The sequence below is a fragment of the Octopus bimaculoides genome, chromosome 22 (assembly GCF_046866305.1).
Source record: "Octopus bimaculoides isolate indiv1 chromosome 22, ASM4686630v1, whole genome shotgun sequence".
Lineage (NCBI taxonomy): Eukaryota > Metazoa > Mollusca > Cephalopoda > Octopoda > Octopodidae > Octopus > Octopus bimaculoides.
This window is the reverse complement of record NC_142949.1, coordinates 21,557,113-21,579,728: the sequence shown is the minus strand read 5'-3', so window position 1 is coordinate 21,579,728 and position 22,616 is coordinate 21,557,113. Positions and strand designations below refer to the sequence as shown.

The window sequence follows — 22,616 nt, the reverse complement described above, 5'->3', positions numbered from 1 at the left end:
CAAACCCTTGTGAGTGGATTCCGTAGACGGAAACTGAAAGAAGCCCGTCGTATATATGTATATATATATATATATATATATATATATGCGTGTATATGTTTGTGCACCTGTGTTTGTCCCCCCGCAACATCGCTTGACAACCGATGGTGGTGTGTTTACGTCACCGTAACTTAGCGGTTCAGCAAAAGATTCGATAGAATAAGTACTAGGCTTACAAAGAATAAGTCCTGGGATTGATTTGCTCGACTAAAGGCAGTGCTCCAGCATGGCTGCAGTCAAATGACTGAAACAAGTAAAAGAGTAAAAGAGTAAATGTATAATGGCTTTTAGCACCAAAGACACACTTCTCATTGTTGTTTTTCCTCCATTTTCTTATCGTCTATATATACATTAAACTACGGTTTACCTTTTAAATTGCATGCTGCCGTATACCTGATACCAAGGACCATGCTTACTGAGGTAATTACCAGGAGTGCCTTTGGATACATCTATCCTTTAGCAGGTTTAAACACCTCTAACGTTATATATATATATATATATTATTTATATTATAAAGAGAAGAGAGAGAGAGAAAAGAGAAGAGAACGTGAGAGATAGGGGGAAAGAGAGAGGGGGAGGGACAGACGGGAGAAGATAGAGAGAAAAGGAAAGAGAGTGAGAGAGAAAAGAGAAGAGAGCGAGAGAGAGAGAGATAGAGAGAGAGAGAGATGTAAGAAACATTAAACCCAAGTGTGTAGGCGTCTATCCAAGTAGAGTAATTCTTACTACATCCCTTTATTCTATAAATCTTTTATCCTTTTTGTATTTCGTTAACCACAGTCTATGTTATGACACACTAAATCTTAAATATAACACTATAAAAGAGGCATAATTACACAAGAGGGACCCTACCAAATTAGTTTCCTTATAACTTTCAGAAAAATGAGCTTTATTTAATGAAATTTTTTACAAATATTTCTGAGATCATAAACATCTTCACAGACAGATATATTAACACACATCATGTATTTTAAAGTATTCTTTCAAAATTTTCAGGTTTCATACTGTAGATATATAGTTGATAAGTAACAGAAGTTCGGCGAATATTTCCTTTGTTATGTCTAATACTTCTTTGGAGATATTTTATTTTCTCACCTTCAATAAAATATAACCATTAATAATACGACAAAATGTCTATAACAAGTTTTAGATTGATGTCTAACATTCGTGACAAGAACTTTTACACTTTCAAACCTCAACTGATTTACTTTACGTTTGACGTCAAACAATTCTGATATTTCTCACATTTACGCTCTTACTTTTCTTTCGTTTTATGCTTACCTACAATAGCCACATAGTTCCACTGGTCACGCCACCTGTTAGAAATAACAGCCAACTCTGTCCCAAAATATGATAACGGCCAAATCACTTTCACTATCTTAACTTCTTTTCTAATAGATGGAATTTGAATTCCAGTTCATGACAGACCATTCACTTAAGCAATCCCAGAGATTGGTCAACAGCTGTGTCCCACAAACAGAATAGAGTTGCACGGTTCAATAAGTGGAGGACACACAGAGAAGGTGTCCGATGGGCATCTGAGAGAGAGAGTTAGACGCTCCGGATACATTATATACATCAGTTATTCCCTAATACACTGCTGTATACTTCGTCTATATTTTCCGTGCTTTATCCACATTTGGAGGTGTTGTGAGACGCGACGTAGATCGGTGTTGTGCCGTGTAGTGAGTGAGTGATGCGGCATTATTTTCATAATCTTATTCGGCAAAACTTCAATCTCTACATTCGTAGAATCGGCTTCAATTCAAGGGGCCGTTATTTGTTGAGTGTTCGGCAATAGCGGCCTTAAAACCTTCTTCCATCACACGCTTCAAATCTGGTGGTCATTGATGCCGACACTGCTCCTGAACAAACTCGACACACTCGGCAATGGAACAAAGATGATGGCTGCACTCATAGGGTGTCACTCCGTCCATGAGCATTTCGTAGATATGTCCGTCTCCTGCCACCGGACTGAGCCTCGGTTCGGTTAAGAATGAGAATTTGAGATGTGAAGTCATCTGGATTAAAAGCAGTTTGGCCGAGAATCATTCAGTGAGTACAGTAAACTTTGACGCCTTTCAAGGATTGTAGAAAGAGTAACCGGGTTACCGGATAAAACGAACACCACTACACCGCGATACACTGCATCTTTTAATGTAGAATGTGTTTCCGCAAAGAGACTTCACAGATCGAAGTGTGGTTACTACTTCACGAAGTACGTCACGAAATGGCAAGTTAAGTGGTAAGCAAGCAATCACTTTAGTCTGGAGCTGTGAGAAGAAGCTGTTGTTTGTGTGACGAACTGTTTCCTTTATTCGACTGGTAAAGAGAGTGTAAAGGTTGACAGTGGGCTGCCATCTGATTGGCAAGAAAGGCACGTCGACTTGTATTCTAGCGCTAGTACACCTCGATTTGTAGGGGGACGCTTGAAAGAGTGACTTTTGGTGGCGGAAAAAAATCTTTCTTCCTACACACTGCCTCCTTCTCACGCATTCTCATGGAGGATCTGTTGCCGATGATTCGACTGACCATTGGGTCAAGGAAACCCTCGCATCGGCTGTTGGAAAGTGGCATGAGATTCCGCGTCTCTCGTCTCCCTAGTCGTCGACACCCATCGAAGACACTGCGTTTATCCTCTGCGCAACTGTTCCAATGCGACCAGCCCAAGTAATACACCTCATCACCGAGACCGGTCAACCGCTAGCGACGGACGCGATGCGTAACGTTCAGTGGATTCCAGCACGAAGGGGTTCATCTGACGGGGAATGAGAAGCATCTGCGTATGTATCTACGTCCGACGACTAGAAGAATCAAATCGACTGAAAGAATAACAGCGAAACGTATACTCACAAGAGCGTGGAAGGGTGATCGGTCTTACCAGAGCTGAGGGTTATGTCGTTGTTGCTTCTAAACTAAGAGATTCCCAACACTCTATAAAGAATCTTATTATGAATGTGTTTCTGGTTGATGAAAAAGTAAAATAATGACTCTGGATTTGTTGTGGTAGTCAACAGATCTAACTGTTTACTGTAGTAAATATAAATATCACTAATTATAAACCTCTGGTTAGGCTGCGTTGATATGAATATATCTATCTATCTATCTATCTATCTATCTATCTATCTATCTATCTATCTATCTATCTATCTATCTATCTATCTATCTATCTATCTTTCTATCTATCTATCTATCTATCTATCTATCTATCTATCTATCTATCTATCTATCTATCTATATATATATATATATATATATATATATATATATATATATATATAAATTCAATAATAGGACGAATTCTTTTACAAGAATTTATCAAGTAGCTAGCGTGAAAAAAACCTCATAAGGGAAAAATTCATCATTTATTCCCGAAATATATATTTATATAAGGGCATTACTATATAATAACGCCTCACGCCATGAGGGACTCTAAGGTCAGACTACTATAAAAAAAAACACATTTTTACCGAATGCGAGGAAATGCAACTCTCAAAGCCAACCCCTTAAAAAAACGAACTAAATTATAGATCAGGATTTCGTAGTTATTGTAGTATTATACAACTTCTACTCGTCAGTATAATATGGTCAAGAGAAATAGAAAAATAGAAATAAACAGTGTTTATTTCTATTTTTCTGGACCATATTATACTGACGAGTAGAAGTTGTATAATACTACAATAACTACGAAATCCTGATCTATAATTTAGTTCGTTTTTTTAAGGGGTTGGCTTTGAGAGTTGCATTTCCTTGCATTCGGTAAAAATGTGCTTTTTTTTTTTATAGTAGTCTGACCTTAGAGTCCCTTATGGCGTGAGGCGTTATTATATAGTAATGCCCTTATATATATATATATATATATATATATATATATATATATATATATATATATTGTAGCGATGTTCAGCATGTATGTTGAAGATACCGACGTTTCACTAGTAGGTTATAAGATAGTTTAAATAGGATAAGATGTGATTTTGATAGCAAGGTGAACATATTTGCAGAAGTGAATTTAAGAAGTTGTGTTTATCTTAAGAATGTTATATCGTTTCTTCATACTGGGTTGACTGTATTATCTCGTGTTGACAAAGGCTTCTGTATAATTTCATAAAAGGGCATGCAAATAAATCTTTAACTAATTCGTTTTCCTTATAATCATACAATGAGAGTTAGTACAGATAATAGCAAGAGAAGGACTGGATTTAACATCAATAATTTATTTACAGAAAGTAAAATTATATACAATGAATTTATTACAACGTAATAGTGATAGGAAAAATTGCAGTATATATTATAATGAAAATAAAAATATTTTAAAAGAATCTGTCACGAGAATGACGACAGGAAAGCTTTTCGTAGCTAGTTCCTCAAAACTACTCTAAAAAGGTTGAAAAAAGCATGACATAAGGTCATGAAAGATGAGCAATGCAAAATAGCATATCCAGAATGAGTTGCGGGGTTCCATGTGGCAACCTAGTGTCACTGAAAATTTTTCCAAAAATCAGGGTTTTTATAACTGCCGTAAACCCGATTCTAAGAACCTTTCTCCATGGAAAAGAAACTTTTCACGAAGACTAGATTGATGTATGGACTGTAAAATTGACCAATGAAAAAAGTAAGACATTTATAAATGAAAGAGAGCCAACACGACTATGACGTCACGTTGCTGCTAAAGTCTTATAACCACTACACTATTCATAATTCTCTCGATATTAATAAACCACCCTGGGCCTTTAGCAGTAAAGCAGACCCACAACAATATCCTAATTATGTGGTTTGGTGCTTGTTGCACGTGCTTTGGCTGACGAGGCTCACCTTTGTTGCATCTCACTACCACTGACCTGTATCCATGCACTTCAAAATGTGATTCATCGTTACTCCAATATTTCTCCGTCCATCTAGAATGATCGCGTGCACAGCGGAGACGGTTTCTCTTCATAATACCAGTCAATAAATCTTTACGTAGAGGCTTTCTGGTAGGTCTGTACTATAAGACGAAACATTTACATCAGCCGAAGCCAAATCTTTCTGAAAGGACACCTTGATGCGTGCAAGTGGTGATCCATCTTACCAGAGCTGAGGGTTATGTCATCAGCCGAAAGGTAGATTGCATCTTTGTAGCCCTATGCCACCGTGAGAACCATTCTCACCAGATCGAGAAGCACAACATTCACAATAAAAGTAATTGTCCCATCCACCCGCAGTCGACATGCACCCTAAAGTTCGGTTCCTTGAGGGATCAGCGGCATGAGATATATAAGAAACCGGTTCCTTTTGTTAAAAGCATATAGGTCGGCGTGAGAAATATCGGGTCGGTGGTGGAAAACTGAAGCAGATGCACTGTTACCTCGACGAAATTCAGCTGCATGAAGCGCCCCCCTACCTTTGTGACCCACCATGTGTTTCATTTTTCTCAAACAAAGGCTTGAAATTTTATTTAAATAACAAAATTTCATGGTCTTCTCCTCGTACAAGCATATTAAGTTTATGAATTTGTCCAAAACTGTCTTACGAATAGAATAATTTGTGTAATGAATCTTCATTTTGAAATAAATCTGAATTTTATCTGTTCAAAGCTCGTCCATTTGATAGCAATCCCACTCCTGTTTTCCCTAAAACGTTGCTGAAATTGCATCTCATTTTGTCAGAAAAGAGGCAACTATGCAGTGCACAACTTTTAATAATGTCAATATCAATGGTCAAGACATATTTTCTGGCACGAAGTTTATCAGTGGTTTTTAGCTCATTTTGGGACGCTGAATCCAAATCTGGCATCAGGTTTTGTTTATCACATCAGATTTTTGAGATATAAAATCTTTTATGTTTGCCGGAAACAGCTATTTAATGCTTATAAAGGAAGAATTAAACATGCGTAGATGCAATTTTTCAAAGACAATATGTCTTTCTTTTTTAATCTAATAAATCAATACACAGGAGTAAACGAACATTAGCATGTAAAAATTAAGCTTGGTGATAACAAACTATGAATACAAAATCTTTATTCACTGTAGTCATTCATTCCGATCATCTTATTACTGCAAGAACTTCCTCTGTTTTGATTATCTCTTGTGCACAGCTTCTGAAATGTCTCACATCAAGCTCCAGCAGTAATCTGTCATCATGTTTGAGTCCCATCGGCCTTGGTTTTGTTCTTTGATTATTTTCACATATTGATGAAAGCGTTCAACATGTTCTTCGTTAACATCAGCCAGGTTCTCTGAAAACTCAACCAAGTGTCTAAATAGTGCAATTTAATGTTCATTCTACACTCAAGTGCATGCAAACTCAAGAGCAGGTCCCCCACAATCTCTTGATAGTCGTTAGCGTTCCTGTTTCCAAGGAAATTTTGCACCACATCAGAGGACATTCTAAGCTCTAGCTTCTGCTGCACTCATTGCTGTAACAAAATATGGATCCCTGAGGATTATTCTTATTTTGAGGTCCATCAAATATTCCTGCCTTCTTCTTCAGGTCACTGAGATTTGGAAATGTTGTGTATATATATATATATATATATATATATATATATATATATATATATATATATATATATATATATATATATACGGCAATCAAAAGGTTTGACGAATTGCTTCATCACATCAAGTTCTTCCCATCAACCAGAGGGTCATTAATGATGGTTTTGTCAACGAAGCCCTGTACCTGATCAGTTCTTCAACACACTCACACCATCTGGGCGTCTATCACATATTCTCTAACTAAAGAAACAAGTCTCATTATGCTTTTGAGAAATTTAGATGTTAGAAATGGCCATTGAATGGCAAAGGCTTACATCATGGTCTACTTACATGATCATTTTATTGAGGTTGAGGATCAAGACTGTTAATCCCTAGAATACCACTTGGAACTCAATGGAATTCCCTTTCCCATTTACCACACAACCAACGTCCTGTGAAGCCAGTCTTTGCCTTTACATGCAACAAGGCAAAGAAACAGACGTTTAAACAAATTGGAATATATCTTCCCACACAATTCTTCTCAAATGGTCAGCTGCATTACTTTGGATGGAGGCTAATGTAAAAATAGCGGCTGAGAGAAATAGAAAGAGTAAATTTACAGACAATCGTGTCGACATGGAGGTTCTTCTACTTGAAAGCAAAAATGCATTTTTAGCAAGTTTCATAAAATGGAATTACACTTTACGTTTTGCTTTTGAAAATCTCCACAGAATATTAAAACTGCCTACATAACAACGGAAGCTGGGACTTACAACAACAATAACAACAACAAACGTAAGTTAATCTCTAAGAACAAGGGAGCAAAACAATTAAATGAGGCTCTATATGGTAGATAGACCTGTTAGAATTAGTAGCCAAATCCTCTTCAATTCACACCTCGCCACACATCGGAGAATGTGGTTTTGGGTTCTCTATATTTAGTATATAAACAGGATGGTCCTGGCCGGAATGCATTTGATTACAAGTTTCTGTTTGATCAAGGTAGAACTAGGATTAAGCAGCAACAACATTTATGCAGAAATTCACATTATATTCGAGGGTAGACATTCAAGTGCTTCAAAGCACTCAGCTTCCTCCAGAGCTTTCCTCAATACTTCAAATGTACGATGTTCTGGACGACAACCCATGAACCATTTGTGCAGCGTTTGGAAGCTCTGATTCAAACTGTTAAAAGGATTGTCCTGCATGATATTTTCCAGGTCAACTTGTTTAACTCCTAATTCCCTTCCTGCAAAAGATTCAACAATAAGAAATAATTGCAACAACATTAAGGATAATAAAAGAGATGTGTACTGTAGGTTGTTATAAATATAAAGAAATTATGTCACTAGAGAAATTTAAAAATAGATAAGAAACATGAAAACTTTAAGGCATTTTTTCTAATTCTAATTCTTTCCTGTAACATTCTAATTGCATGTTTATATTCCTGGAATTGTTACCTCTCAATGCAGAGAAATAGTCACTTGACCTGGAAAGACACTGAAATCTCCAAGTCACGCACCCTGTCAAATAAAGTTACTCCGTAGACTTTTCGGAGGAACCTAATTGCAGCTGCTTAATAACATCCCATGATCAATGTCTGAAGCAATCATCTGTGATGCCTCTCCTTCTCTGATTAATTAATAATTAAAAAAGTATTAGCATTTAGAAGTATCTAGAAAGATATTGAACTTTAAAACTATACCAGTAAGTTTAATTGGTACATCTGGATCAATTAGAATACAAATAAACATGATACCAGAATGATCTGGACTACACAAAGTATAAAATATAATACTGTTAGGTACACATCACGTATTATAGAAGACACCAGCTTAATCTTTCTGAGTGCATGACTCACAATAAGGATTTCCTTCACTGGATCAAGGCCACAATATATAGAGACATCAATAGTGGAGTAAACCTAGCAATGAGTAAAGTTTTAGTCTGCAGGAAAGAAGGCGGCACTGATCAACGTCTACAACTCTTAGATCCTGAATAATTCATCACTGCATCCAACAACATCTGGGAAGTCATCATATTTGATGTGCAGAGAAGAAGTGAGAGTGGGTGGTGGGTGGTGGGTGGTAACAGGAATTTCTGCATGGAGTACCCAATGTACAAAATAGAGGCAGTAGGATGGCAGGCAGATTGAGGGAGAAAAAGGACTTTGTAAGTAGAAGATCTACAGGAATAGTTAGTTGTAAGAACAACTATGAAAGACGGAGTTTATACTTTCTGTTACCTAGGAGGCACAATTAGAAGTGAAGGAGGCTATTTTGAAAACATACAAAAGTTAAAGAAATAAATGAAAGGTAAAACTAAACAGGGAGCTATTATGTCTACGGACAATTAAGGGATTCTGTTTCCAAATGAAGGGTAGAGAGTATGATGTGTATTTGTAAAGTTCAGTTTTGCATTGAGTTTAGAGGATGTATGAAATGGGACGAACTGAGGCGAGCATACTTCACAAGAAGTATAATGTTAATGTGTAGATACCTCTGAGCAAAGATGAGCTGGAAGAACAATTGGGTCCCCGAAGAATCAGAGACAGAGTACAAGAGAGGAGATGGTACAGATATGGGAAGGGTATGGAAGATAAAAGTTGGATAAAGAAGTGCCAGGAGATGCAGGTGGAAGATAACAAGAAGTTAAATATGACAAAGGACCACAGCGGCTGTGTGGGGGAAGTTGTCTAACTCATACCAACTTGGAAAATGGACGTATGATTATGTTGATGATGATGATGATGATGATGATGATGATGATGATCTGTTGATTTTACCCCAGTATAGGAGTGGTACACTTTGCAGCAATCCTAAAGTATAACAAGCTGACTATGTCAAAGATGATATCTTCTCTTAATTTAGATAAATCACTTCTATCAGCTGACTGAGAAGATATTGCCATGACCTCTTACGTCAGCGATCAGAAGTTCAAATCTGGTCTCCAGCAGTGACCAATGTCCCTAGTAAATATGTCTTACTATGGGGCAGACCAACTAGATATCAATAGGTAGAATAGGGAGGTACAAGATATTATTGTAAGTAAAGGGGACATCGTATAAAAGATATTTTTTATGTTGTTACATACTGAGACAAGTGCAAATTGGATATTGTGATGTTCATGCCTTTCCAAGTGGTATTTGTAATATAAAGAAGAGTAAAATGATTTCCATTGACAAACAAAAAAATCAAGTTTACATCTATCAGGATAATTATTTTATAATTTATGATTGTTTCATTAACTTACAGAGCTGAATTCAATCCACCCAAGGGCACAATCGACAATGGGGCCTGTCTTATTTAAATAAAGGAATATAGGTTGAACTGGGGCCAAAGAACTACAATAAATAGAAGGAACAGATTGGAGAGGGAAGAGACAGACAGCATCATGTCCCTGAAAATAAACCCTACTGTCTTAAAGTGGATATATTTGATAATGTAATCCTGTGCCCCCAAAGAAAACACAGTAATGTCAGATGAGGGACACTTTTCTTCCAAATCAAGGCAAATATCTTCTTAAACAACAACAACAACAGCAATACCCAGTCAGTAAACTTTGTAAGTATGCAAAACAAACAAAAAGATTGCCATTAACTCATCTTTGTATCACAACGCAACAAATTCCAGTTCCCTCTTCCAAATGACAATGTTAACTTTAGTTTCTCTCTAAATTTATCCATTTTACCAAACATGATGATCTTTAAAAGAATTACTTTACAACAAACATTTCATTCGAAAATTAGGAATGGAACCTGTTCTCAGTCAATTTGATAATCTAAAGTTCAGGTAAAGGTAAAATTTATAAAAATCAATTAGATATTTTATACTCACCAACTTGCTGCCATTTATTTCCTAACCTTTTTGCCACATTATTGAGATGGTTCACCGTCAGCTCTGGACTCTCTGAAATAAATATTTAAAAGTTTTACAAATAATAGTAAAATATCTTTATCTCTACTAATAATTTTAGTATTGTGAGACATCAATGGTCAGCTGGTGACCACCATGGCTTTGCTCAATATTTGTATACTATCCACAGTGTTACCATATAACAGGACAATATTCATCCTCAGTATTTAAATCCTATATCCTAACTGAACACTCTCTATGGAACAGCAACACCTCCTGGGGCACTCTTCACTCTTACATTCGTTACAAACATATATATTGGTTCTGTGCTACTTTCAAATTGATCCATGGGTTGGGGTGTTTGATATCGCTTTGGGTCACTGTAGGTCTCTTGTATTTGCTTGTCCAGTTCATCTTCAGTGCATGTTAGCCTGCTACTCTTAGCATTTGCAAACAACTTCCTAGTAACCTCATAAGGGTTCTTAAGGACCTGATCTGATCTGATTAGTCTCCTTTCTTCTTTCAACATGTCTGATATTTCTTTGCATAAGTTAGAGAGGAACATTTAATCATGTTGGGGATGTTACAATCATTCTAGTGCTTCCGGCATAATAAAATGTACCTAGGGCCCTTTATAAAGTGGTTGGTGTTTGGAAGGGTATACCACCATATAAAATTTGGAATGCTTAAATGAGATGTGTTTCTCAAGCAATCAATGTGAGCAGTAATTCTAAATAAGAACTGACTTGGACAGTGACCACCCATCAAAGAATGGAAAGCAGATGATAAATAATGAAACGATGTCATTGTTTGTATTATATCTTTCAGCCAGTGTCTATATTGAAGAGAGAGAGAGAGAGAGAGAGAGAGAGAGAGAGAGAGAGAGAGAGAGAGAGAGAGAGAGAGAGAGAGAGAGAGAGAGAGAGAGAGAGAGAGAGAGGTTAACCATTGTTTCAGCAGCGAACCAAAATATTCAACTTGGATAAAGACAGTCCCTGATGGATGTCCTTCTGCAACATCTTTGCACTAAATAAACATCTCCAAGTTTTACAATTTATACAAAAATGTATTTATCTTTATTAATAATCTGTATTTTATTATTGTGACACATTCCTATCATCAATGCACACTTGGTGAACACTGTGGCTTTGGACAGCATTTTTATACTTTCTATAGCGGTACCATGTAATGAATGGTTCAATATTTACATCAACAACAGACTAAACTAACCTTCCTATATCTCCTTTCACCATTAAGATAACCTTCATATTCTAATCTAATAATTCTGCAATTATCTCAATTAATTATCACTTGAAGCTGTCCCTCACTTGAAGCTGGTTTTGTTTTGTTTTTCTTATATATGTTGCAAATCTATGACATGGCATTGTCGCCACTCCTGTAGACTTCACTAATTAACATTATTCTCATCTTCCATTTACTTCCAATGTCAAACATGCTGGTCTCCAAAGTTCTAGCCACAAGCGCATATCATAATCCTTCAAGTAGGATAAACATACACCCGTTCTCTTTCTTAAACGTTGCTGCTTGTAATCTTCAATTCTAATTGCCCAGATCACGGTTCGTCAGACTGTCTAATGATTGAGGAAATATTTGAAGATATTTCAAAGTCATTCCGTTTCCTTAATGAAGCAATTTTCTTTCCAGGTGTGCAATGTTTACATCTATGCAGGTGGAGCAGAAAGTTATATCAAGTATCCTAAAATATTGTACCTTCACACAAAACCTCATTAATTACATATAATTGTTATTTCATACATTATTGCAGTGAAATACCTAAAATTGTACATACTGATACTCATGACCACTATTCTATGCATCAAACAATGTCTCCACTTTCAATGTGATGGACCTCAAATGTGTGAAAATTCAATTACCAACAAATTTGAGGACACAAAAGATATGCATTCACAGAAGGGTTTAACTCACAGAAACTGTCTTTCTGATGTCATTCTTAATATAAGAACAACCTTACAAGGAATACGCATCCCAATTAACATCACTAATACTCTGCCTCATTTTTCATAAATGCTAATTGAGACAAACTAATTAAAAAATGTCACTATCATGCTAAATAAAGTATATCTAATTAGTGTCGCATAAACATAGAGAAAGGTTTCACAACAGTTCGTTTCCTATGGAATGAAGTCAGGATCAATAATATCCATATATCCAGGCAGTGAGCTGGCAGAAACATTAGCACACAGGGCGAAATGCTTAGCGGTATTTCGTACGCCGTTACGTTCTGAGTTCAAATTCTGCCGAGGTCGGCTAATTAAGTACCAGTTACACACTGGGGTCGATGTAATCGACTTAATCCTTTTGTCTGTCCTTGTTTGTCCCCTCTGTGTTTAGCCCCTTGTGGGCAATAAAGAAATAACAATAATATCTGTATATTACTGGGCTACAGAGATCGATAATCCAAGTTTGTAGGGATGTGGTCCTGTACCCAAGAAAAAAAACAGGGGATAAGTAGAAGGTAACAAGTATTAAAGTATTAGGTGAAAGTTGAAGAGGATACTGTGACAAAATGAGATTACATTTCAGATATACACACATAACCTTTCCTCGTAAGGCTCCCAGATTACAACAGAAATCTAGTTAAATAATAACGACAATAAGTGATCAGTAATCACACTCGCCAACGACATCAAAACATGCTCGAGGACCTATGGAGTATACAAAGTAGTCTCCACTAAATGTAGGGCATCGCATGTAGGGAGCACTACTAGGAAACAACACATCTGAATAAAGGAGAGTAGTCACACGGTACACTTCAATGGAGGACCACCTTAGTACCAAACTCAAAATTTTAAAGTTTCCATCGAGGAAAATGAACGCAACAGGAGAAATCTCAGAATTATGGAAGAAATTGAGACCAGCCATGAACAACATGAAGGAACTTCACAAAACCTCCTTCCTTCTCCCTCACCTTCACACACATACACACTTCTGAGCAACAACCTTTTCCAACTACGACTTTCTCCAAATGTCCTGAAGAAGGGATCTTCAACCCGAAATGTAGAAACACAAAGTAAAACTGCAAATTTGTTCTCTTTATTTTTCCTTGTATTTTATAGTTTACTTTGTACCTTCTCATATTGTCCTGGTCTTACACAACAAACAGTTTTACTGTTATAACTCACAATGCTTTACCAAAACCACGTCAAAAATGCAAAACAAACAAAAGCTTTGTCATTAACTCTTATGTTTACTCCTAACCAATAATATATTTTAGTTTCCTGTGGCAATATCAACTCTATTGCATATTCTAATTTATCCATATCACAAACTAGGCAAACCTCTCTGGATATTTTATGATATTCCAATAATATCTCAGATAGGATTATTATACAGCTAACATTTCAAATGGAAATTAGGAATGGAACCTGTTCTTAGTCATTTTGGCAAACAATATCACTCAGCAGAAGGTAAAACTTAGAGAAATCAGTTAAGCACTTTAATTTATACTCACCAACTTTCTGTGATGAACTGGATGTGCTGGGTGTACCAGATGTACTGTGTGTACCAAATGTACTGTGTGTACCAGATGTACTGGGTACACCCGATGTGCTGGGTGTACTGGGTACATCCGATGTGCTGGGTGTACTGGGTACATCTGATGTGCTGGGTGTACTGGGTGTAGGCTGTAACACTTTCCGGATCTTCTTCATAAAGTATGAAGTCACTAAAATAGATAATAAAATGTTATAGTTTGCTTGAAGCATTGTATACGATGTGTAACGTTAAAAGAGATGCAAGGCTAAACAATGCAAAATGAAGTGTAAGATGAGGTAACGAAAATTAAAAGTAAGTTACCTGGTAATCTTTGTTTTGTTTTGTTTTATTGTTGTTGTTGTTCTTTTATCTGCCCAATATTTCGGGTCCTAAAAGTCCCTTCATCAAGGCTTAAGGAACTTTCATTGGATAATGTTCCAATTTCCTGTCTTTGGGATAAGATTTTGAATTTGATTAAATTTTTACTTAAGTCGTTTTCAATCATTTTTCATGGTTAATTAGCTTTCCACGTGAATGATATCAATTGCTTTTATAGTATTTTGCAAAATTCTATATTAGCTTGAAAACAACTTCAGAAAAAAAATTTAATCAAAATCAAAAAGAGAGGAAAGTGGAACCAACGAAAGCTCCTTAAGCCCTGATGAAGGGATTTTTAGGACCTGAAATATTGGTCAGATAAAAGAACAACAGCAACCACAATAAAAAAAAAAATCAAAGTTTATTTTTATGCCACAACTATCTAAGTAATAGGTAATGCTTATAACATTATTGAGTACAATAATACTTGGACATATTCTATTATTGGACATATTCCATATACTTGGGCATATTCCATATACTTGGACATATTCTATTGTATACCATCAACTTCCGGGCCACTCTTTAAACTTGCTTTCGTTACGCAGCTATATACTTGTTTCTTGCTGGTATTTGATTCCTGGTTTGTTGAGTATTTCAAACAATCCATGAGTAGGAATGGTTAATCTCATAGCTCTCCTGTATCAGCCCATCTAGTTGATCTTGAGTGCATTTTAGCCATCCATTCTTAGCATCTGCAAACAGCTTCTTAGTAAGCACATAAGAGTTTTTAAAAAGATACTCTCAAACCATTTGCTATCTTTTCTTTCAATAAGTCTGATATATCTTTGCATAAGTTAGAGAGGAAGGGTTAATCTTCTTGTGGAGATGACAATCTTTCTAGTTCATGTGCCACAATAAAATGTACTTGGAACCCTTTATAATGCGGTTGGTGTTAGGAAGGACATACCACCATAGAAAAGTTAGAATGTTTAAGTGAGATGTGCTCCTCAAACATTCAATGTTGGCAGCAACTCTAAAAAAGAACAGGCTTGGACAGTGAACACCCGTCCAGTCCATGAAAGCACGGAAATCAAATGACAAGTAATGAGGGTGATATCATTTACTGTGATATCATTTACTGTACTGCATGGTGCAACCAGTATATATCTGGAAGAGACAGGGAGAGGGAAAGACCAAGAGAGAAAGAGATAGGCAGAGGCAGATTGAGAGAGGGGAGAAAGAGAGAGAAAGAGAGAGACCAATTGTTTTTTTTTTCAGTAGCAAACTAGTCTTCTACTTGGTTAAAGACCATGTTTAGTGGATGTAGCGATAGATTTGCTATCAGGGAAAATGACAGGCTGTTCGCATTTGGATCACTTTATATCATAAGACTGCCAGATTATGACAGACACCTGGTTAATCAACAAGAAAGATTATTTATCAGTAATCAATAGGTTAGCAAAAACAGAAAACAAACAAAAAAGTTGTCCTTAACTCAGTTGTTTACCCACTAAACTAGACTATATTTTAGTTGCTTTAACGATAGACAATATTAAATTTATTACATGTTTTAGTTTATTACTAACTATTCTAACCTCACGTGATATTGTACATTTCGATAATATCTTTAATAGCATTACTAAATGACTAAACTTTCAAATGGAAATTAGAAATGGAGCTTGTTCGCAGTCATTTTGACAAACAATTTAGTTTGTCTGAAGGTAAAACTTAAATGAGATTAATTAGTTACTGCTGTTTTATACTCACTCTGACGTAGCGTGGATGTCCTGCGTGTAGGCTGTGACACATCAACTGGCTCTGCCACCGTCTGGACTTCCTTGTCTAACAAATTTGGTCCAGCTGAAATAAATATTTTCAAGTTTTATTAATTATATTAAAATATATTTTATTATTGTGAGACATTCCTATCATTAATGTTCAACTAGTGACCACCATGGTTTAGGACAGCATTTTCATACTTTCTAAAATGGTACCATTCAATGGCTCAATATTTAGGCCCACAACAGAATAGTCTAAAATTTCTAAATGTTTTCTTACATCTCTTCCTACAATCTTTTTCCAACAAAATCTCACAATGCTGCAATTATGCTTCAAACTTTTGTATTGAGTACTACAGTATATAACCTATTGTGAGACAGTCTGGGTACATACCCCAGTAAGAGATGACATCTCATATCAAGCAGCAGACTACTGTAACTATTTGAGATCTTCATAATATGATAAATCATAAGGAATTTCGTTAAAAGATGTTGGAACTTTGTAAAGATGTTGGAACTATCCATACAAGCTTTCATCAATTACCAATATTCACAGCCACACACGACTTTTAATAGTCAGACTCTTTAAAGTTGGTCCTTAAACTCACAGTTGATATTTTCTGATTGAATCACCTACTTCATCAAACCTAACACTGATGTACTTGTAAGTAGTATTGTCTTTAATTATCAACTTCCGAGACACTGATAAATCATTAATCATTTCTAATCACTCACAATTGACTATCAAAAAAGATGGTGTGTACTGAAAGGACATTGGATTATTTATAGATATTTCAGATAGTCAGCATTTATCTTTCAGTATCCTTCCTTAAAAAGGTACTGTCTATAAGACAGTACCTTTTTAAAGACAAAGTTTAGTTGATGCGGTGATACACATCACAGAGAAACAACACTTGAAACCACATTTAACATACGTCTGAGAGATTATGATAGACCTGGGTCTACATAACAACATGAAGTACATTATTCCATACCAATGAGACAAACAGACATATCATCATTAAAGAGTATTCTTACCAAATCTATTTTTGCATATAACAATTTGCCGACACACGAGGCATCGTTTAGGTGAATTCTTTGGACAGCATTCTCTGCATAACACAATATGCTCACAAGGTTCAAATATCACCAGGGCCTCATTAGTTTCACACCATCGACATCTGTAGAACGAAATATAAACACATCTCAACAATAACATTCGTTTATAACAAATATTACATTGTGTACATGTTTACAGAAAAGATTATTATGAGTGACCAGAGTGAGATGCGTGGCTTAGTGGTTAGTGTGTTGGAGTCATGATTGTAAGATTGTGGTTTCGATTCCTGGACCAGGAGATATGTTGGGTTCTTTAGCAAAACACTTCGTTTTTTATTTGCCCTCCATACAAACCTGTCTCTTGTTATAACTGAGCCCCGGTTCATTAAGAAAACCACTGAATCTGCCACATATGATGTAATGGGTGTATCTGAAGAAATCATTTATCTGCAAGATTTTTCTTATAACTTGTCCACTTCAAATGTGTTTCTCCTAAAAAAATATTCTCTGCCTCAGTTGATAGTTTCGAAACCCAAACCAGTTTGATTCACCTTCTACTGAGGTCAGCGCATACCGTTTAGCCCCTGTTAAAGACGGGTATGATAAACTGTTTATTTAGCTCGTCCTCGTTTACCACCCGATAACACCTGAAGTTACATATTGTTGCTCACACCATATAGAATAGGGATGCAAACTGGTCTAAGAATATTGAACCAACAATGGACAACAATAGAAAAGCTACAGGCAAGTACATAAGAACAATACGTTGTACTCTATAAATTATGACAGGCTTAACTAATTTTCAAATAGAAAGGAAATTTAAATCGATTAAAATCAATTGAGATTATCGAAAATAAATTCTATTCAAAAATATAGCTAATCGTCAGATCGTAAGTAGAACAATAATTAGATATATATATATCTGTCTCAACCAACAATAAGTACCAAATGAATTAATATGAAATACTTATTATATAAAGATAGAAAAATTATTAAAAATATCATAATATCAAAATAATAACCATTCAATAATCATCCCTTCATCCATTATAATAACATGTATATTATATACAAAAACATCTTACATAAATCATCATTGTTTTAAATTATCATTGTTTTAAATACAATTTGAACGAAGTTTAAGTTTAAAATAATAATGAAGATAAAATTAGTACATATTTAACCGGTGTAATAGTTAAAGCTATACTATTTAAAGCTAAAGACGTTTATTTAATTATAATTAAAAATCAATTGAATAATAGAAAAATACAAGATTATTTATTTCTACAAACATAATAATAAAAATATGAATGAAAATATATATATATTTTCATGTATATATATATATATATATATATATATATATATATATATATATATATATATATATATACATGAAAATATATATATATTTTCATGTATATATATATATATATATATATATATATATATATATATATATATATATATATATATATATATATATATATATATATACATGAAAATATATATATATTTTCATGTATATATATATATATATATATATATATATATATATATATATATATATATATATATATATATATATATATATATACACATGTATATATATAGATGTATATGTATACGTGTATATGTAAAGCTGTATATGTATAGATGTATAAGAGAGCGAGCAAAGCTACAGGAAAGCAAAAGATGAATGATCACAATAAGCAGTCAGCTACCCTACCCAAGTCGTTACTACTCCCAGATGTAGGATTCCTCGCCACACAGGTGACAGGCACAGCTGTAAGATGCATTATGGATCTATAGGAATTGGAAGAGTGTGACCCAACTGAAACATTAACAACTGGAAGTGTCACCTCTGGAAGTGTCACCTCTGGAGTTTGAAAATGACCACTATACCGAAAGGTAACTGGACAGAAAAAATTTATAATCTATAAATGTCTTTCAATAGCCAGTCACTCATCTGGGAAGGCCTTGAAATCAATGTTACCATAAGAAGACTCAAAGGGTGTCTGAAACCAAATAACTTTACTCAACACTTTGCAACTGAATCAGTGGAGGCAAAGATGCCTCTCATTTACATGATAATTTATGCGCCACATTGCAGAAATCACAATCTAAGTATATCTCAAAGCAAACTGTTACACTGTTGTACCATTGAATTACAAATAACGTTAATCATTTATGTTCGGGTAACCCTATAGCTTCCAAGAGTACATCTGTATTCGTCTATGCTTAGATAAAATGACTAAATTGTGGGTGTTAAGTCCCCATGAAGGGGTCTTTCTAACTTCTAAGAAGATGAAATTTTAGAAATATTACTTTTAGAAGCATTGAGATGTCTTAGAAAGTTAAAGAAGTGATTTTAAATTTTCAAACGCAGGATAATGCTAATAATATAGCCTGAACAGGATAAGCTACCCCTATTTTGCAGAAAAAAGTGTAGGCGGCCAGCTATGAGTGTGTTTGTAGAATATTTTCTTATGAAACCTTTCATAATAATGACTGTTTGGAACAGAGAAGAGAAAAACATGTCAGTTTACAGATAAAGCCAACTTTCTTTTAGTACCAACTTCAAAATGTGTTTATTCACTGCATTATTTAGTACTACATTTTCCCGGAGGTTACAAACCTTTAAAATAGGGAACTACAAGAAATAGGCGGGGTTGAACAGTGTCAACACAACCAATCATGTGAATGTAATCAAAGTAGTGTTCTTTCTTTGATTACATAACAGCTACATATTGTCTATTGTTCTTCTTACTATTGTTGTGTGGTCTTTGGTCAAGACACTAGTGAGAGTATAATGTATTGGTAGAATTAAAACTGAACAAATAAACATGATTATGCAAAAAATAGAAAATGTACTGGTTTATCTTGTCATTGTCAAGGAATACTTACAGTAGTGATGGGAATAATTTCTTTAATTTTTCTTTCAAATCTTCATTCTTAACTAGGTCCAGTGGAGACACACCGTTTTTGTTTTTATGATAAAAGTCACCCCCGTGTTGGGCCAGATAACTGGCAACCACTGCGCCGCTGCACCTGCATCCTTGTCTCAATTTCAGCTTAGTGCAGTACTACAAATGATGAAATATAAAACGATGAGTGCAATATAACACAAATATACATTATAGATATCTCAAGGTACACGACAGTTCAACTACTGCTTCACAGTGCTTATCCAGTAACTAAACCGATTTCCAAATATTGAGTTCGTACATCATCTCCAGTTGCATTCATTTACCATTTTTATTTCTTCTTACTTTATTTTCAGCATGAAGACATTTTGAATAAACAGTCATTATTTTTGGACAGAACAAACTTTATTGATTAACACCAAATTTGTTGATACTTAATGTGCAAATATTTACTAGCCTATCACAAATATCACAAAGTATTACATACAAAACAATATTAAAAAAGAAAATCATAGTATCAAGTTAAATATAGAAAATATAATGGAACAAATATCTCAGTAATAAAACACAAAGCACAGAAAACCAACAAGAACCTCTCTATACAACTGGCTTGATGAAACCAAATGGCCACAACAAATATTTATGAAAGAGTATTGTGTGTGCATATATATATATATATATATATATATATATATATAAAACATAACAGCGTGGCAATGAACAATGTTAGTTATCAGAAAAGAGAACACCTTCAAGATACCAATTTCTTCAGATAAAACAACAAAATCAACACCACACAGATACATCCAAACATATCAACGTTTCCAAAATTAATAAAGAAACATCTTTGGATGATGAAAGTAAAGTAAAGGAGGCAAGAATTAGGTCACAGTTGAGGCAGCACACCAATACATTGTAGTTGATAAATTGTTCAAACTGTTAATCCGATGGACAATTCTAGTCATGCGTTGGGGAGGAGGGGAGTAGATAACTATCAAAGTAAGTTCTTCTCAGTAAAGTAGATGTTACAACAACAAACAGATGACCATCAACTGTCTGAAATATTCTTTTCTACCCTTGGCACAAAGCCCGAAAATTTGGGAGAGGGAGCCAGTCGATTAACACCGGTGCTTAATTTATTGACCCTAACAGGATGAAAGGCAAAGTTGACCTCGGCGGAATTTGAACTCAGAAACTGTCTGAAATATTCAAATATTCTTTTCTACTCTAGGCATAAGGACCAAAATTTTTGGGGAGAGGGCCAGTCAATTTGATCGACTACAGTACGCAACTGGTACTTAACTTATCGACCCCGAAAAGATGAAAGGCAAAGTCGACTTTGGTGGAATTTGAACTCAGAAACTGTCTGAAATATTATCAAACATCTGCAGTGACCTTTGTTCATATGAAAATCAAAGAGTTACTTAAATTCTGTAACAGTTGAAAAGTAAATACCATCAGATCTACTGATGGTTAGGTGTCAATGGATTTGTATTTCCACATAAGTGCATGCAAATGTTATACGCACATACATATGCAATTGTACAAACAAAACTTAAGTACAGGAACACATACAATGAACCTACTTTATTTACCCACTCTTTAGTGTGTTCTATTGGCTTAGAGCATAATTTATTGCGGCTTATTTTCAACAAATTTTATTCAACAAAAACATCCTAAAATGATTATTCCGGAACATATTCATCATCTACTTCAATTACTGCTTCCCATTTGCTTGGTAGGCGGTCAGACCACCATTTAAAGAAATTTTTGTTAAATATTGTTATTGTTTTTGTTGAATAAAATTTATTGAAAAAAACTACAATAATTATGCACCAACCCAATAACATTCAACATAACATATACACAGTGGTTATATGTTGAATACAAGAGTGTGGTTGAGAGCTGTTTCAGTCAGGATTCTTCACAGAATGGATTGGATGTTTTTATTTTGGCACCTGTACTATAAAGGCTGTTATCTGTTATGTCACACAGACCTCTTTTCTATCTCGTATCATTGTTATATGTGAATAATATCTGCTCTCATCAATAGGTGACCTCTCCTTTAAACTGTGATGGCTGGGTTTCAGTGGCCAAAATCCGAGATAGGTTGCCTTCTCTACAGTGGAGAAGCCATGCTTTTGAGGGTGGAAAAAGTTGGAATATTGTTTGTTAAATAATATAACTAGGGTTATCAGGACAGAATGGATTACTTGATGATAATGGAAGAGGTGGTTGGTGGGTGTGAATTGAGACATGATAAGCAATGTCTGTCTGTTTGTCACTCTCTCTCTCTCACACATACAAACTCACACACATACGCATATCCCCCGCCACACAAGCAAACAAGTAAACAAGCAAATTTTAAAAACTTACCTTATCTAAAGTAGCTATGGTTTCCACCTCAGAATGAAACATCTTTCTCTCCACAGTAAGGTGCAAACAATTGTTGCCATCATTGTCGACAGCATTTACGTCTGCTCCCCGTGAAATTAAATAGTTAATCATTCCGAGGTGGCCCCCGGAGACGGCTTCAAGGAATGGTGTCATTTTCTTATGGTTCCTAACATTCAGTTTCATGGAATCCTTTTTGGAGATAAAAGTAGAAAATGAAAATTTACATGAAAATTAGGTTAGATATGAATGTGTCATTACTGTCTTCTA

The 22,616-nt window shown here is 35.1% G+C and overlaps 1 protein-coding gene across 1 annotated transcript in view; it reads right to left on the bottom strand.

Annotated features, from left to right (window-relative positions):
- Positions 1 to 7,065: 7,065 nt before the first annotated feature.
- Positions 7,066 to 22,616, bottom strand: part of LOC106867307 (uncharacterized) — a 27,316-nt gene continuing 11,765 nt past the window's right edge. The window contains exons 5-11 of the mRNA XM_014912147.3: positions 22,329 to 22,538; positions 19,933 to 20,111; positions 17,005 to 17,147; positions 15,956 to 16,048; positions 13,845 to 14,057; positions 10,334 to 10,405; positions 7,066 to 7,746 (exon numbers count right to left, since the gene is read on the bottom strand). Coding sequence (XP_014767633.3) covers positions 7,541 to 7,746; positions 10,334 to 10,405; positions 13,845 to 14,057; positions 15,956 to 16,048; positions 17,005 to 17,147; positions 19,933 to 20,111; positions 22,329 to 22,538 — 1,116 coding nt within the window. The 3' untranslated portion in view covers positions 7,066 to 7,540. The remainder of the gene's footprint in view (positions 7,747 to 10,333; positions 10,406 to 13,844; positions 14,058 to 15,955; positions 16,049 to 17,004; positions 17,148 to 19,932; positions 20,112 to 22,328; positions 22,539 to 22,616) is intronic.